This window comes from Rana temporaria, chromosome 1 (genome assembly GCF_905171775.1).
Source record: "Rana temporaria chromosome 1, aRanTem1.1, whole genome shotgun sequence".
In the NCBI taxonomy this organism is placed as follows: Eukaryota; Metazoa; Chordata; class Amphibia; order Anura; family Ranidae; genus Rana; species Rana temporaria.
Window position 1 is genome coordinate 670,206,020 of NC_053489.1, and position 18,928 is coordinate 670,224,947.

Below are 18,928 nucleotides of genomic sequence, written 5' to 3' on the forward strand. Positions count from 1 at the left end.
TTATGCGAGAGGAGCCGAGCGTGCCCGAGTGTACTGCGCTTGGTATATGTCGGCGGTAGCGTTCAAACACAGTGCGGGAAGCGGGGTTTGGCTCAGAAACAGCGCGGGAGAAGCAGGGAGGACACCACCGAGGCCGCAGACGGACGCCGGACCGGACAAGGCCGCCGATGGACGCCGGGCAAGACACCGACGAGGGGCATTGAAACTATAAATATTTTCTTTTTTTCAGGAAATTTCCCTTCCAGGTTGGGGGTGCGCGCTATACGCCGGGGCGCGCTATACGAAGATAAAAACGGTATATATATACACAGTGAGGGGAAAAAAATTATTCCCTGCTGATTAAGGTCCTGGAGTGGCATAGCCAGTCTCCAGACCTTAATCCCATAGAAAATATTTGGAGGGAGCTGAAGGTTCGAGGTACCAAATGTCAGCCTCAAAACCTTAATGACTTGGACAGCATCAGAGGAGTGGGATTGAATCCCTCCTGAGATGTGTGCAAACCTGGTGGCCAACTCCAAGAAACCTCTGACCTCTGTGATTGCTAGACATGTGCATTCGTTTTCGTCCGAGTTCCTGGTATTTTCATTATCGTTTTAACAAACCAAAACTATGCCTGAGCTGTACATAGCCAGGGCCGTCTTTAATGTTGATTAAAGACGGCCCTAAATGGGCCCTAAATGTAGTCTAAATGGCCCGGCGTATCCCCGCGTAAATCAAAGGGGGTGGCTTGTATTTAAATTAAGCGCGCCCCCGTGCTGAACGAACTGCGCATGCGCCGGCCTTAAACGTAGGCCACTGCGCATGCTCCGTAGTACGCCGCAAATACATTGGTTGCGACGTGAACATAATTAACGCACAGCCCTATTTGCGACGAGTTACGTAAACAACATAAATGACGAAAAAACCCAACGCTGTCCCGACGGCCATACTTAACATGGCATACGGCGGACCGACGTAAGGTTACCCCTCATATAGCAGGGGTAACCTTATGCTTACGGAAACAACGTAAAAGACGACGAGGCGTTGCAAAATCGTTCGGGAAACGGCGTATCAGGCTCATTTGCATAGACAAATGAGAAATCGTCGTAAACGCCATCTAGCGGCCGGCGTGGAATTACATCTAAGGTCCGACGGTGTAAGTGACTTACACCTGTCGGATCTACGCCGTATCTATGCGTAAATGATTCTAAGAATCACTCGCATAGATACCCGGGCTCCGAAACAGAGATACGGCGGTGTATCTGGAGATACACCGTCGTATCGCTTTTGAGAATCTGGCCCCATGTCTGCAGGTGAGTCATCTGTACACAACAATAGGGCAGAGCTGGGCAGCATTAGTAGCAGCACTTCATACTGAGATATCAGGACACAGCACGTGACTAAAACTTCAAGGGACAAGGGAATTTAAACTGGGATTGTTGGCAAGTATGAGGCAGCAGCTTTGAGCCCCACAACAATGACAGGGCCCAGGGCAGCTGCCCCTTTTTCCCTGCCTTAAAGATGGCCCTGTACATAGCACACCACTGTGGGAGGGACACTGCAGCCCTCTCCGCTACAGGCTGCCTGCAGAAAAGTACAGGAGGGGGCGGAGACGAGAACAGTCACCCTAAACAAGGAGTTGAAGTAGAGCTTTGGGAGGGACCGAACAGGCCCCACCCACTACAGGCTGCCTGCAGAAAACGGCAGGAGGGGGCGGAGACAAGACCAGTCACCCTGCACAAGGAGAGAGTGCAGCAGTGAGCGGTCTTTAATACAGGAAGCTCCTGCACAAAGCCAAGACTCACACCAGATTAGAGGAATGAAGGAAGGATCCAAAGCGTTGTATGATAGTGGAAGAGACAACCTCAGCCTGGGTTCCCACCAGGCCACGCCCTCAACGTGTTTCGCTCCGCCCCTCGGAGCTTAGTCAGGGGGATGGACACACTGGATTAGGGGAAAAATCTGAAAGAAATATGCAAAACAGACCAAGATTCAAGGAAGAATACACACAACTCTTGTATTTAGACGATATTTGCCTATCCCCGAGTTCAGCTTTGACTCTCCAGCATTCACAGAAAAATAAATTGCCGGTTGTAAGTGGACGGATTCCTTGTAAACCGTTTTCTTTAAATGATTATGTACAGATTGTGACAGGCAGAAAAGGATTTGAAGGTTTTAAGAAAAGAGAGGCTGGGAATGCTGAGATTTCCCATATAAATGAGGGCTCTCATGAATAATCCCGAACTGCGAGATGAATGCCTCGTTACTGCTAAACACCAAAACATCGCGGCAATATTGATGAGAAACAAGAACCCAAATTACATAAATCTCTCCTAATTTGCACTTATTACTTAGAAATGGATAAAAAAAAAAACTGCATGACAGGCAAAGAAGATATACAACGTGGAGGGGGATGAGTGGGCGCCCCAAAAAAAAGACAGTGGCTGAAAACTTGCAAATCTTGATTCCGATTTCTCTGTTGCGTTAACCCACGTTGCATACTTACCAACGCTTGAGTCCGGGTCCCTGGGACACAATTAACCTTGCCCACAGTAAGTGTCTTCCTGTTCAGGCCCACTTACCAGAGTGGCCTACCTATTTTCCATCTCTAATCATGTAATCATTACGCCCACTCGGTTTTCAGGTGTCTTTAGTTCAGAATCTCCCTGCTACCTCCATTAGTGATGTTGCTACTCACCCCTACAGTATCTGACAGGACCCCATCCAATAGTGGGTGGAGCCAGGGCCGATCCTAGGGTCACAGGCGCCTGGGTGCAGAAATATTTCTGGCGTCCCCACATGGACATTGTCCTTTTACTAACTCCTCCCCTTTACATCTCATTATACATCACATCTGTAGATGGACTAGGCGCAGGAATGGGCAGGGGCTGTGTATCCTATGCAATCTATCATGCCATAAAACATCTAGAGCAGGGGCAGCGCAGAGCACATGTAAAGGGATGCTGGGAATGCCATCCCCCAGCACACAGCACACTGAACACTGTGACTCACCTAGATTCTCTTTCTGTGCAGCCTGAGATAGAGATGGGAGTGGGAGGCATTCCAACTGGAGTTGGTGGAGACAGTGCGGGATCCGAGACTCCCAGTGTTAGGAATTCATTCCTGCACATCAGCACTCAGCAGCCACTGAAAACTAGAACTCTCATGTCAGGAAGAGGAGCGGCCCATCCCCGAGCACTGCCAGGCTGGACGGGCTGCCCTATGCTCACACATCAGTTTTGGACGGACACACACCTATGCTCAGAACACTAGTTCTGGATGGACACAAACAAGGAGAGAAGGAGAGAGGGGAGAACTCTGGCACTTTGGCGCCCCCACCTCTGCAGGCGCCTGGGTGCAATGCACCCTGTGCACCCTGCCTACTATCGGCCCTGGGTGGAGCTTAGTAAGCATGGTTGGAGAATAGAGCAAGCGGCATCATGGAGTTATAGGGCTGTGAACTGTATTCTTGGCTTTCCCTTTGTGGGCTACCCCTAGAGAGGGTTTCAACTGGAGAAGATTTCCCCTGGAGTGGGTTTCCTCTGGAGGGTGTTTTTACTGGACAGGGTTTCCTCTGGAGGGGGGTTTCCTCTGGAGTGGGGTTTCCCCTGAAAAGGGTTTTCGCTACAGAAGGATTTCTCTGGAGAGGTTTTGCCTTGGATAGGATTTCCTCTAAAAAAGGGTTTCCCCTGGAGGAAGTTTCCACTGTAGCGTGTTACCACTGGAGAGGGGATTACCCTGGAGAAGGTTTCACCTAGAATGGGTTTCCTCTATAGGGGGTTCCCCTGGAGGGGTTTTCTTCTGTAATGAGTCTCCTCTGGGGAGGATTCCCCTAGAGAGGGTTTCCTCTGGGGAGGGTTTCACCTAGAGAGGATTTATATTCGAGAGATATCCTTTGGAGGGTGGAACAGGGTTTCCCCTAGAGAGGGTTTGCCTTGGAGAGGACTTCATCTAGAAAGGGTTTCCATTGTAAGTGGTTTATTCTGCAGAGGGCTTCCCTGGATTTGTTTTTCCCTGGATCTGTTTTCCCATGGAGAGAGTTTCCCCTGAAAACAACTTCTGAAGTAAAGTGCAGCTACAAAGCACACATGTGCGGAATCCACCACCGACACCCAAACACACTGCCCTCTTACCCTCCTCTTGGACCCTCATAACAAAGGTCAAAAACACATGGGCAGCAGTCTGGTATAACATCGGTCTTTGTATAGATTAGCAGATAATCCAATCGTATCCTCCAAACCTCGATCACCCACATAGGGGAACACTCCTCCTGGTGCAGTATCTCTACTCAATTTATTTTTACGAGCTAAAGAGTAATACTCACATAGCAACAGTTAAAAACGCATTTGTCTCAGTTTGAAAGCAACATTCCCAACCAACAAAATGGCCACTGCATCCAGGCATACACGAACGCCACGCGTCTCCAGCTCCTCCCCCTGCACGTTTTGTTATCAGATGACATCGTCAGGGGCCTGGTTAGATGTACGTTCTGACACTTTATAACTTTATACTTTATAACAGGATCTGATTGTATATAGACTGAATGGATTGTCTTGCCATGACCCAAATGCCCGCCTCCCACCTTTTAGAACTTTTAAAGGGTCTGGGAGGGGGTCGGCGTGAAGCGGTCAATCATAAAATAGATAGATAAAAAAAGATATAAGCAATACGTATATTTAAAAATATATATATGAATATGACGAAATTCCTCATTGGACAAAACGCGTAGAGTGGAGCCTGGGATCTGACGTCACAAAGATACACGTGCTGACCGTGGCCATCTTGTTGGTTGTAAACTTATGATCGTTTTTACCTTATAACATGCTCGTTTTAAACCTGCAAAATGTGGGTAGTTTGGAATTCCTTTTGGAATAAATACTTATTGGCTTGATATATTGCACATGTCTTTATAAATAAAAACTATATTTAACCCGTTAACGCCGATATTGAACCCTACGGACTAGAGACTCGCACACACGATCGGACTTCCATCAGACTTTTCCATGGATTTTGGTCCGAAGAGCGTTGGCCATGAACTTGTTCTGCACACACACGGCACAACATTTTCAGACAACATTCACCAAACCACGTGTTTTTTTCAGACTTCCAGATAAAAACCTGTCTAAATTAAAAATCCGAAAGCCTCTCTCCTTTGAGTGACAGGTTATTTACATATCTAGCTTGGACATGTTTATCATATGTTATGTTATGTTTATCATAATATGAGGCGATCCACAGTATAAAAAGTGAGAAATCCACCCCTCCCCCACATAACACATCCTGGTAATATACAATGAACTGTGGATCACCTCATATTATGATAAACTTAACATAACATATGATAAACATGTCCAAGCTAGATATGTAAATAACCTGTCACTCAAAGGAGAGAGGAAAGGACTTTTTTATTTAGACAGGTTTTTATCTGGAAGTCTGTTAATTTTCACTGAACAATAAAAGAGGATTGCTCAGAGCTGGATTAACTCTGTGTGGCAAGACTGGGCACAGATGATAGGAAATCTTAACCTCTACATTGTGACATAAAAAAAAAAAAAAAACATTTTTTGGGTTTACATCCACTTTAAGACTTTAAAATTCATGGGTTGGATACAGATACATTGGCGTAATTAGCATATTCCTTGCGTAAAAATACGGAAGCGCCACCTAGCGGCCAGCCTGATATTGCAGCCTAAGATACGGCGGTGTAAGACACTTACACCTGGTGGATCTTAGGGATATCTATGCGTAACTGATTCTCTGAATCAGGCGCATAGATACGACCGAGCGCACTCAGAGATACGACGGCGTATCAGGAGATACGCCGTCGTATCTCTTTCTGAATCTGGCTCCATGTGTGTGTAAAGGCAGGCGTCCCAATACTTTTGACAATATGGTGTCGATAACAATTACAGGTAATCCTGAAAACATGACCTGTTGGAGCGCCTTAAGGACTGGCATTGAGAAACACTGGGTTAGAATAGACTACAAATGCTAAAAGGAGAACATCATCATCACCTTCTGAGGCTTTTAGTGAGTAAAAGGCCCGGGGGGAATCAATCGGTCAATCTTTCCGGCCCCTTTGTACAGAACCCCCTCCCCTCCCCTTTTGTCCGCACAGTCATATTAGAATGTAATATGTCTACAGGCCCCCCTATTGTGCAGAATTGAGCCGTTTTCTGTTTTCTGAGTCGTCGTCCCCCCACCACGCTCCGAGCAATTGATTCCTATTAGAGTAGAGAGGTCACAGGACGCTCTTGAACAATTAGTGACCTTCGCACGGCACGTGGCGGATTGAGCGCCCTCCGCAGGAGAGGGGGGTCAGCGAGCGGCAATCCTTCCACGCAGCTTGAAGCAAATGAACAAGCCTGCGATGTGAACACTGCGGTAAACATTGACATCAAACCGAGCAGATTAGCCGCCGGCGCGCGTGGGGGGGGGGGGGGGGGGGTTTGGCAGCAATACAATAACAGAGCTTTGTAGAAAATGGCAAATTAATTGCCTATAGATTTCAAAGCTGATTTACAATAACATCAAGGAAAAGGCTCAGCAAACCTGCCTGGATTCCGATGTTGAGGAGCAATATATATACTCGAGTATAAGCTGACCCGAATATAAGCCGAGGCACCTAATTTTACCACAAAAAACTGGGAAAACATATTGACTCGAGTATAAGCCTAGGGTGTCCATCTGCATGCCTCACTGTGCTTCACTTTTCCTCACTGTGCCCATGACTAGACTGACGTTTAACATGGGAGTCTATGAAAGGGGTGACCGGCTTTGAAAAATTGGTGCTCCCCAGCCGTAGGTCCCGTAGACAACAAACTTTGCACACTTGTGCAAAACGCCAATAAACTGTAGTTTATCAGCTTCAGTGTGCATGGAGCCTAAATGTAACACCCATATTTAGGGTGTAATATATAAAGCATGGTCATATACACCATCCCCAAAACCCAAGAGAATCCTATGATTATTTGAAATTACCATGGCATGGCAGACAAGTGCCCCAACCGCCACTGCAAAGATTATGTAGGACATGCTGGTCATCCATCTGTCCTCTCCACTCAACAGTCCAGCCACACTTCTTCAAGCCCATAACAGCAGGTCGGTACCTCCATAAAGGTAGAGAAAAGGTCTGAGGGCATATAGATCGTGGAAATGTCTGATGGTGTGAAGGTTGATCATAGTTCTTAGGGTGTGAAGGCAGAGGACAGGTTTGAAGGTATGAAGAGACAGGGCAAGTCTTAGGGTGTGATGGTAGAGGATATGTTTGAGGGTGTGAAGGTAGAGAGCAGGTCTGAGGATGTTCAAGTAGAGGATAGTTCTAAGGTTGTGAAGAAAGAGGACAATTTTGATGGTGTATGAAGGTAGAGGACAGGTCTAAAAACATAAAGGTCGGGGATAAGTCTAAGGGTGTGAAGGTAGAGGACAGGTCTGATGGTGTGAAGGTAGAGGATAGGTCTGAGGGTGTATCGGTAGAGGACAGGTCTGAGGGTGTGAAGGTAGAGGATAGGTCTGAGGGTGTATCGGTAGAGGACAGGTCTGAGGGTGTGAAGGTAGAGGACAGGTCTGAGGGTGTGAAGGTAGAGGACAGGTCTGATGGTGTGAAGGTAGAGGACAGGTCTGAGGGTGTGAAGGTAGAGGACAGGTCTGAGGGTGTGAAGGTAGAGGACAGGTCTGATGGTGTGAAGGTAGAGGACAGATCTGAGGGTGTATCGGTAGAGGACAGGTCTGAGGGTGTGAAGGTAGAGGATAGGTCTGAGGGTGTATCGGTAGAGGACAGGTCTGAGGGTGTATCGGTAAAGGACAGGTCTGATGGTGTGAAGGTAGAGGACAGGTCTGATGGTGTGAAGGTAGAGGACAGGTCTGATGGTGTGAAGGTAGAGGACAGGTCTGATGGTGTGAAGGTAGAGGACAGGTCTGAAGGTGTGAAGGTAGAGGACAGGTCTGATGGTGTGAAGGTAGAGGACAGGTCTGATGGTGTGAAGGTAGAGGACAGGTCTGAGGGTGTATCGGTAGAGGACAGGTCTGATGGTGTGAAGGTAGAGGACAGGTCTGATGGTGTGAAGGTAGAGGACAGGTCTGATGGTGTGAAGGTAGAGGACAGGTCTGATGGTGTGAATGTAGAGGACAGGTCTGATGGTGTGAAGGTAGAGGACAGGTCTGACGGTTTGAAGGTAGAGGACAGGTCTGACGGTGTGAAGGTAGAGGACAGGTCTGACGGTGTGAAGGTAGAGGACAGGTCTGACGGTGTGAAGGTAGAGGACAGGTCTGACGGTGTGAAGGTAGAGGACAGGTCTGACGGTGTGAAGGTAGAAGACAGATCTGAGGGTGTATCGGTAGAGGACAGGTCTAATGGTGTGAAGGTAGAGGACAGGTCTGATGGTGTGAAGGTAGAGGACAGGTCTGAGGGTGTGAAGGTAGAGGACAGGTCTGATGGTGTGAAGGTAGAGGACAGGTCTGATGGTGTGAAGGTAGAGGACAGGTCTGATGGTGTGAAGGTAGAGGACAGGTCTGAGGGTTTGAAGGTAGAGGACAGGTCTGAGGGTGTGACGGTAGAGGACAGGTCTAATGGTGTGAAGGTAAAGGACAGGTTTCATTGTGTGAAGGTAGAGGACAAATCTGAGGGTGTGAAGGTAGAGGACAGGTCTGATGGTGTGAATAGAAAGGACAGGTCTGAGGCCATGGGTGTAGCATAAGGGGTTGCAGGGGTCACAATTGCAACCCCCCCCCCCTAGCTCCAGGGGGTCCCTGCAGCCTCCCTGTCATATTATCATATCCTCCACAAAGTCCAGCTCCGATCTGCCCAAGGGCTCTACAGCCATGCTCCAGTACTGGGCTTCCCCTTTGCCTTCCACAGTCCACACCCCTCCATTCTCATTGGCTGGGGACAAGCTGTGAGCCATTTCCTGAATAGAGAGGAGCACAGGGTGAGAACATCCCAGGGGCCAGGTCAACTTTTGCATCGGGGCCCACAAGCTTCAAGCTAAGCCTCTGTCTGAGGCTATGAATACTGTGGGGGGAACTGAGAGTGTAAAGGTGGAGGACAGACCTGAGGGTCTGTAGATGTCGCCTAGGTATATTTTTTATTTGTGATTCGTTGACAAACTGAAACGTCATACATGCACCCCCTATTTAAATTTCTTGCCTCCCAGGGTACAAGAGGAAGTATTGGTTTGGTGGTGTTGGTATTGGATTGGTGGTGTGGGTCTTGGATTGGTGGTGAGGGTATTGGATTGAGGTGAGGGTATTGGATTGGTGGTGTGGGTATTGGATTGGTGGCGAGGGTATTGGATTGGTGGTGTGGGAATTGGATTGGTGGTGAGGGTATTGGATTGGTGGTGTGGGTCTTGGATTGGTGGTGAGGGTATTGGATTGGTGGTGAGGGTATTGGATTGAGGTGAGGGTATTGGATTGGTGGTGAGGGTATTGGATTGGTGGTGAGGGTATTGGATTGGTGGTGAGGGTATTGGATTGGTGGTGATGGTATTGGATTGAGGTGAGGGTATTGGATTGGTGGTGTGGGTATTGGATTGAGGTGAGGGTATTGGATTGGTGGTGTGGTTATTGGATTGAGGTGAGGGTATTGGATTGGTGGTGAGGGTATTGGATTGGTGGTGTGGGTCTTGGATTGGTGGTGAGGGTATTGGATTGAGGTGAGGGTATTGGATTGGTGGTGTGGGTATTGGATTGGTGGTGTGGTTATTGGATTGAGGTGAGGGTATTGGATTGGTGGTGTGGGTATTGGATTGGTGGTGTGGTTATTGGATTGAGGTGAGGGTATTGGATTGGTGGTGTGGGTATTGGATTGGTGGTGTGGGTATTGGATTGGTGGTGAGGGTATTGGATTGGTGGTGATGGTATTGGATTGGTGGTGATGGTATTGGATTGAGGTGAGGGTATTGGATTGGTGGTGTGGGTATTGGATTGGTGGTGAGGGTATTGGATTGGTGGTGTGGGTATTGGATTGGTGGTGTGGGTATTGGATTGAGGTGAGGGTATTGGTTTGGTGGTGTTGGTATTGGATTGGTGGTGTGGGTCTTGGATTGGTGGTGAGGGTATTGGATTGGTGGTGTGGGTCTTGGATTGGTGGTGAGGGTATTGGATTGAGGTGAGGGTATTGGATTGGTGGTGTGGGTATTGGATTGGTGGCGAGGGTATTGGATTGGTGGTGTGGGTATTGGATTGGTGGTGAGGGTATTGGATTGGTGGTGTGGGTCTTGGATTGGTGGTGAGGGTATTGGATTGGTGGTGATGGTATTGGATTGAGGTGAGGGTATTGGATTGGTGGTGTGGGTATTGGATTGGTGTTGAGGGTATTGGATTGGTGGTGAGGGTATTGGATTGGTGGTGATGGTATTGGATTGAGGTGAGGGTATTGGATTGAGGTGAGGGTATTGGATTGAGGTGAGGGTATTGGATTGGTGGTGTGGTTATTGGATTGAGGTGAGGGTATTGGATTGGTGGTGAGGGTATTGGATTGGTGGTGAGGGTATTGGATTGGTGGTGTGGGTATTGGATTGGTGGTGATGGTATTGGATTGGTGGTGTGGGTCTTGGATTGGTGGTGAGGGTATTGGATTGGTGGTGAGGGTATTGGATTGGTGGTGTGGGTATTGGATTGGTGGTGTGGGTATTGGATTGGTGGTGAGGGTATTGGATTGGTGGGGATGGTATTGGATTGAGGTGAGGGTATTGGATTGGTGGTGATGGTATTGGAATGAGGTGAGGGTATTGGATTGGTGGTGTGGGTATTGGATTGGTGGTGTGGGTATTGGATTGGTGGTGTGGGTATTGGATTGGTGGTGAGGGTATTGGATTGGTGGTGTGGGTCTTGGATTGGTGGTGTGGGTATTGGATTGGTGGTGAGGGTATTGGATTGGTGGTGTGAGTATTGGATTGGTGGTGAGGTTATTTAACAAGGATGGAAAAAAGCATGCATGCTCAGAAGCAAGTTATGAGAAGGGGAAATTAGCATAATCAGCCCAAAGGGTGGCGCCATTCGAATGGAACTTCCCCTTTATAGTGCCGGTGTACGTGTTGTACGTCACCACACATTTTTTTTTCACGATCGTGTGTATGCAAGGCCAGCTTGAGAGGAATCGCGCCGAGAAAACCGTTGTTTTTTTTCCATGACATGAATAACGGTCGTGTGTACGTGGCATAATAGACCCCCAATTCTAGTAAATTTTCATAGAACCTAAAAGCGATACATTGTAACAGAGAGAGCTGAGTATCCATCGCCTGTTATTGACCCCTGTCCTTAATCCCCATCCTTCGTCTTTGGCGTTGCGGCACCCCCATTAACGTCAAGTACTTGAGAGGATCTTGCGAGGCTTCCCCCACTTGTCACCCTGACTCAATAGCCTACTCCGGGCTGTCTTCTAATCCAATCCATTTCAGGCTGACACGCCGTCTGCTACGCCACATGGTAACACCGAAAGCCCGAAGTGACTCCGCCACCGATCTATTCCCGCCGCGCCGCTGCTCGGGGGCTGCTGATGGGTTGTTGGTGTATAACGGTCTAGAAAACCATTAATTCCTTCGAGCGTCCTGTCTCTGTGTATATCAGCAGCATCCGTCTTCTTCTCTTCTCTCCCACGCGGCACAAATTGATAAAAATGGGGCCTCCACCTAAAAATGCCTCTTTTCTTATCGCGGTGAACGGCTGGCCTCTCGGCTGTCTCTCTCCGTTATCATCTCTCATGGTTGAGGAACGAGCGCCCCGCAAGACAGGGAAGCTTTTGTGGGGCTAAAAATAGCATGGTGGATATCTCTAGTCACTGCGAGATGCTCTCTAGTACTCTCAGCAGCACCCATGGGCTGGGCTCAGTCCTGCCTGAAATGCTGAAGTCTAGGCAAACAGCGAAATATAACGTTGAAATACCCCCCCTCAAAAAATAATGTGGTTTAGTCCTTAACCACTTTAATACCGGGGGGCACTTACACCCCCTTCCTGCCCAGGCCAATTTTCAGCTTTCTGCGCTGTGGATGTTTAACCACTTAAGCCCCGGACCATTTTGTTGCTAAATGCCCAGGAAAGGTTTTGCGATTCGGCACTGCGTCGCTTTAACAGACAATTGCGCGGACGTGCGACGTGGCTCCCAAACAGAATTGACGTCCTTTTTTCCCCACAAATAGAGCTTTCTTTTGGTGGTATTTGATCACCTCTGCGGTTTTTATTTTTTGCGCTATAAACAAAAATAGAGCGACAATTTTGAAAAAAATTCTATATTTTTTACTTTTTGCTATAATAAATATCCCCCAAAAACATATATTTTTTTTTCCCCTCAGTTTAGGCCGATACGTATTCTTCTACCTATTTTTGGTAAAAAAAATCGCAATAAGGCCTCGTACACACGACAGAGTTTCTCGGCAGAATTCACAGAGAAACTCGGTCAAAACCCGGATTCTGCCGAGAAACTCTGTCGTCTGTACACTTTTGGCTCGATGGAGCCGCCGAGGAACTCGTCGAGAAAATAGAGAACATGTTCTCTATTTTCTCGTTGTTCTATGGGAGAAGGCGGCCCGCCGAGCTCCTCGGCGGCTTCATCCCAGAACTCGACGAGGAACTCGACGTGTTTGGCACGTCGAGTTCCTCGGCCGTGTGTACGGGGCCTGAGTGTTTATCGATTGGTTTGCGCAAAATTTATAGCGTTTACAAAATAGGGGATAGTTTTATTGCATTTTTATTCATTATTTTTTTATTACTACTAATGGCGGCGATCAGCGTTTTTTTTTTCGTGACTGCGACATTATGGCGGACACTTCGGACAATTTTGACACATTTTTGGGACCATTGTCATTTTCACAGCAAAAAATCCATTTACATTGCATTGTTTATTGTGAAAATGACAGTTGCAGTTTGGGAGTTAACCACAGGGGGCGCTGTAGGAGTTAGTGTTCACTAAGTGTGTGTTTACAACTGTAGGGGGGTGTGGCTGTAGGTCTGACGTCATCCATCGAGACTCCCTATATAAGGGATCACTCGATCGATACGCCGCCACAGTGAAGCACGGGAAAGCCGTGTTTACATACGGCTCTCCCCGTTCTTCAGCTCCGGGGAGCGATCGCGACGGAGCGGCTATAAACGAATAGCCGCGCCCTCATCCCGGATCGCTCCCCGAGGTAAGCCGCACGCAGCGGAGGGGGCCCCGATCGGATCCCCGACCCGCTAGAAGGCAGGGACGTATATATACGCCCATCTGCCTGTACGTGCCATTCTGTGGACGTAAGTAGGCGTGCGGCAGGCGTTAAGTGGTTAAATGACAATTGCGCGGTCATGCTACACTGTACCCAAACACATTTTTTTATCATTTTGTTCCCACAAATAGAGCTTTCTTTTGGTGGTATTTGATCACCTCTGCGCTTTTTATTTACTGACAAAAAATAAAAATCGCAGAGGTGATCAAATACCACCAAAAGAAAGCTCTATTTGTGGGAACAAAATGATAGTGGGCCGGATTCAGATACATTGGCGTATCTGTCCAGCCCGCGTAACGTATCTCCGATACGTTACGCCGCTCTAACTTTGGGCGCAAGTTCTTTATTCACAAAGAACTTGCCCCCTTAGTTAGAGCGGCGTAGCGTATGTGTTGCGGCGTAAGGCTGCGTAATTCAAATGGGGATGTAGGGGGCGTGTTTTATTTAAATTTCCCTTGACCTCGCGTTTTTTACGTTTTACTTGAACGGCGCATGCGCCGTCCGTAAAATCTCCCAGTGTGCATTGCTCTAAATGACATTGCTTTCGTCGTGAACGTAAATTACGTCCATCCGTATTCGCGAACGACTTGCGCAAACGACGTAAACATTTCAAAACTCGGCGCGCGCCATACTTAACATTGGCTGCGTCTCATAGACCCAGGGGTAACTATACGCCGGAAAAAGCCGAACGCAAACGACGTAAAAAAAAAAGCGGGCGGTCGTTCGTTTCTGAATCGGCGTAACTCCTCATTTGCATATTCGTAAAAAAAAAAAAAAACGCCACCTAGCGGCCAGCCTGGAATTGCAGCCTAAGATACGACGGTGTAAGACACTTATACCTGGCGGATCTTAGGAATATCTATGCGTAACTGGTTCTCTGAATCAGGCGCATAGATACGACCGGCAGAACTCAGAGATACGACGGTGTATCAGGAGATACGCCGTCGTATCTCTTTCTGAATCCGGGCCAAAGAATTCATATGAGTACAGTGTAACATGACCGCGCAATTGTCATTCAAATTGTGACAGCGCTGAAAGCTGAAAAATTGGCCTGGGCAGGAAGGTGTATAAGTGCTTGGTTAAATACTTTTTTTCTGTGCTTTTAACGCATTTTGTTTTTTAAGTTGGTGATGATAAGGTATGTCTTCTCTGTTCCTATCTACTCACTCACTATGCTTATGTCCTTCTCTGGCCTGCAGGAGGATGGGTGTGTTGATGTCCAAGAGGCAGACGGTGGAGCAGGTGCAGAAGGTCAGCATCGCCGTGTCCGCGTTCAAGGATGGGCTGAAGGAACGGCCGCCCAGCAAGAGGAAGTCCGAGGGCTGCATCAGGAAAGCGAGCAAAGGGGACATTCTGGACAAGGTCCTGGAAGAGGACAAGGATGAAACTGATTCCAATAATGGATCCCCATGCCAGTCTGAGCCTCGGCAGGAGAACCCCATCAACCGAGTGGCCTGGGAGAGACTGCGAGACGGCAAAGGGGTGGAACCTGACGAATTTGATAAAACCAAACGTTTCACCCCGCCGGCCTTCATCAGACCTACCCGGGCTTTGAACGATGACGATTCTCCGGGGATCAGCCTGGAGCAACGAGAAGAGGTGAGGAGAGCTGTGAACTTCACGGCTAGATCGGTTACCCTAAAGTGCACGTGACCTGGGCCGCTGATAGAAATTATGGGGCCCCATACAGCCTACCTGATGGGGGCCCCCTTCATCTCCACCCCTGGTCCCGCCCCTGGTCCCTCCTTCAGCCCCACCCAGGGGCGGACTGACAACTCATGGGGCCCCCGGGCAATGGAAGATTATGGGGCCCCTGGGCTTGCAGATGGCCACCACGCCAGGAGGCAGTGCAGAGGCGGGGCAGCTAAAATCTCTGAATTTTCACATCAAAAGCATGTCGGTTTTTGACATATAAGGGACAGATGTAAAAAAAACATAGATTTTTACATACTGTCCCTGGTTTTACTGAGCCTGGCATCCCTGATGGGGCCCCCTAGTGGCATGGGGCCCTCGGGCAGTGCCCGAGTGACTCAATGGTCATTCCGGCCCTGGCCCCACCCCTGGCCCCTCCCCTGACCCCACCTTGAAACAAAGTGCAGGTTTGTCTACAAGTGATATTTATTTTTCTCCAGCCAGTTATAAGTTTGATTATCCATGGGTGGCATGGGTGGCACTGTCAGCCGGTATCACATGTGTTATGGCATTAGCATCATGTCAGCAGATAGCACATGCGTTATGGCATTAGCGTCATGGGTGGCACTGTCTGCAGCACATTACGGCATTGGCGGCATGGGTGGCAATGTCTCTGCAGGAAGCACATGCATTATGGGCCATAATAGACAGTGCCACCCATGCCGCCAATGCCATATTGTGCTGCAGAGAGTGCCACCCATGGCGTAATGTGCTGCAGACAGTGCCACCCATGACGCTAATGCCATAACGCATGTGCTACCTGCTGACAGTGCCACCCATGCCGCCAATGCCATATTGTGCTGCAGACAGTGCCACCCATGCCGCCAATGGCATAATGACATTGGGAGCATGGGTGGCACTGTCTCTGCAGGCATCACATGCGTTATGGCATTAGCGGCATGGCTTGCACTGTCTGCAGCACAATATGGCATTGCGGCATGGGTGGCACTGTCTCTGCAGGCAGCACATGCGTTATGGGCCAGCATTTTGAGCAGGCGCGGAAGAGGCATTCTTCTGCTCCCAAAATATAAGAAATAGTCCCTCCCCTGCCCCCACCTAGTCTGCTATCAGCAAAATATAGGTCTCAGATGGACTCTGATAGGTCAAGGCTGGATTTTTTTTTTTTTACATTAATTACTTATTTGTTCAGGTTGCCCGGGCCCCCTGCCGGCCGGGCCCAGTACAACAGGGCCAGTTGTACCGGCCTATCAGCGGCCCTGCACGTGACCATTTTGAGACAATCATGTGATCACTCTGATTGGCTGTCACAGTGATCATGTGGTCAGGAGCCTGGCCTGAAGACACTTGAACCCAGGACCACAGCACTGCTGGAAAAATAGTAGCCACCTAGCCCCCTTCTCACCAGCAAGACCTGACCCTTTAAGAGAGCGTAACACCAGAGGTACTACATGGGCTTTCCCAATCATGTGATCACTGTGATTGGCTGTCGCAGTGATCATCAACCTGACCTGGTGACACTTGAACCCTGAACCACAGTGCTGCAGGATAAAAAGTAGCCACATAACTCCCTTCCCACCAGCAAGAGCCAGCCCTTTAAGAGATTTTAACAGCAGAAGTATTACATGAGCTTCCCGATCATGTGATCACTGTGATTGGCTGTCACAGTAATCATGTCATAAGGAGCCTGGCCTGAAGAAACTTGAAAGCCCCACCGGTGTTTCTCAGGCTTACCGTTTCCACCGGTTAGCCCGAGAACCAATCCATAGGCAATCAAAGAATTAACACTCTATGGCCTTGGAGGACCGGAGGAATGTCATGACGTCACTTCCTGTCAGGGCTGAAAGAATTTTTTTTTTAAAGCGCAAGATCTAAAATTTAATTTTTTTCCGATCTTTTGCTTTTAAAGGTAAATAATATATTTTTGGTCTTTAGGACCCCAGATGTCTCCATAAAGAGGACCTGACATCCTTATTTATTTTACAAAGGATGTTTACATTCCTAACAGGATTAAAAGTGATAAAAAAATAAATAAAGAGATAGTGTAAAAATAAAAAGTAAATAAAAAAAATAAAAAGTAAAGCCCCCCCCATCCCTCCGTACTCGTGCACAGAAGTGAGCGCATATGTAAGCCGCTCCCTAGTATGTAAACGGTATTCGAACCACACATGTGAGGCATCACCGCAAATGTTAGAACGAGAGCAATAATTCTAGCGCTAGACCTCCTCTGTACCTCTAAACAGGTAACCTGTAAAGGCGTTTAACCACTTAAGACCCGGACCTTTAGGCAGCTAAAGGACCAGGCCCCTTTTTGCGATTCGGCACTGCGTCGCTTTAACTGACAATTGCGCGGTCGTGCGACGTGGCTCCCAAACAAAATTGGCGTCCTTTTTTTCCCACAAATAGAGCTTTCTTTTGGTGGTATTTGATCACCTCTGCGGTTTTTATTTTTTGCGCTATAAACAAAAAAAGAGCGACAATTTTGAAAAAAATTCTATATTTTTTACTTTTTGCTATAATAAATATCCACCAAAAATATATATAACATTTTTTTTTTTCCTCAGTTTAGGCCGATACGTATTCTTCTACCTATTTTCGGTAAAAAAAATCGCAATAAGTGTTTATCGGTTGGTTTGCGCAAAATTTATAGTGTTTACAAAATAGGGGATAGTTTTATTGCATTTTTATAAAAAAAAAATTTTTTACTACTAATGGCGGCGATCAGCGATTTTTTTCGTGACTGCGACATTATGGCGGACACTTCGGACAATTTTGACACATTGTTGGGACCATTGTCATTTTCACAGCAAAAAATGCTATAAAAATGCATGGTTTACTGTGGAAATGACAATTGCAGTTTGGGAGTTAACCACAAGGGGGCGCTGAAGGGGTTAAGTGTGACCTTATATGTGTTTCTAACTGTAGTGGGGTTTGGCTGTAGGTGTGACGTCATTGATTGTGGTTCCCCATATTTAAACACAGTTCTTCCCGTTCTTCAGCTCCCGGGGACCGACCGCGGGACTCCAGCGGCGATCGGGTCCACGGGTCCCGCGGCTGCGGTCACGGAGCTTCGGACCGGTCGCCCGCGACCCACAGCTGGGCACTTAAAGAGGACGTACCTGTACGTGCCCAGCCGTGCCATTCTGCCGATGTATATCTGCAGGAGGCGGTCCTTAAGTGGTTAAAGAGCTGCCTATGGAGATTTTTAAGTACCGTTGTTTGTCACCATTCCACGAGAGTGTGCAAAATCATCTTTATGCAAAACAATTGGGGTAACTATTGGGTTTTTTCATTTTATTTATTCATGAAAGTGTATTTTTTTTCTAAAAAATGTGTTTGCAAAACCGCTGTCCAAATACCGTGTCACATAAAAAATTGCAACGATTGCCATTTTATTCCCTAGGGTCTCTGATAAAAAATATATATATATATAGGGCCAGATTCTGAAAGGACTTATGACGGCGCAGCGCCATATACGCCGTCGTAAATCCTAATCTGACCCGTCGTATCTATGTGCATAGATATCCATTAGATCTGACAGGCGTAATCTCTTACGCCGTCGGATCTTAACTGCATTTTTTTGTTGACCGCTAGTTGGCGCTTCCGTCGAATTCTGCGTTGAATATGCAAATTAGCTAGATACGCGAATTCCCGAACGTACGCGCGGCTGACGCAGTAAAGTTACAACGTTTACATTAGGCTTTTCCCGTTGTATAGTTGCCCCTGCTATATGGTGGCATAAGTGCGGCGCATCAATGTTAAGTATGGCCGTCGTACCCGCGTCGAAATTTGAAAAAGTTACGTCGTTTGCGTAAGTCGTCTGTGAATGGGGCTGGACGTCATTTACGTTCACGTCGAAACCAATGACGTCCTTGCGGCGTACTTTGGAGCAATGCACACTGGGAAATTCCACGGACGGCGCATGCGCCGTTCCGCAAAAACGTCAATCACGTCGGGTCACAGTAGTTTTACATAAAACACGCCCCCCTGATCCAAATTTGAATTAGGCGGGCTTACGCCGGCCAAATTACGCTACGCCGCCGCAACTTTCAAAGCAAGTGCTTTGAGAATACAGCACTTGCCCGTCTAAGTTGCGGAGG

At 47.9% G+C, this 18,928-nt stretch overlaps 1 protein-coding gene across 1 annotated transcript in view; it reads left to right on the top strand.

Moving 5' to 3' along the window:
- PHF24 (PHD finger protein 24) overlaps positions 1 to 18,928 on the top strand; it is a 226,792-nt gene that overhangs the window by 109,667 nt on the left and 98,197 nt on the right. Inside the window, exon 2 of the mRNA XM_040335603.1 lies at positions 14,378 to 14,777. Within this exon, the coding sequence (XP_040191537.1) occupies positions 14,382 to 14,777 (396 nt within the window). The 5' untranslated portion in view covers positions 14,378 to 14,381. The remainder of the gene's footprint in view (positions 1 to 14,377; positions 14,778 to 18,928) is intronic.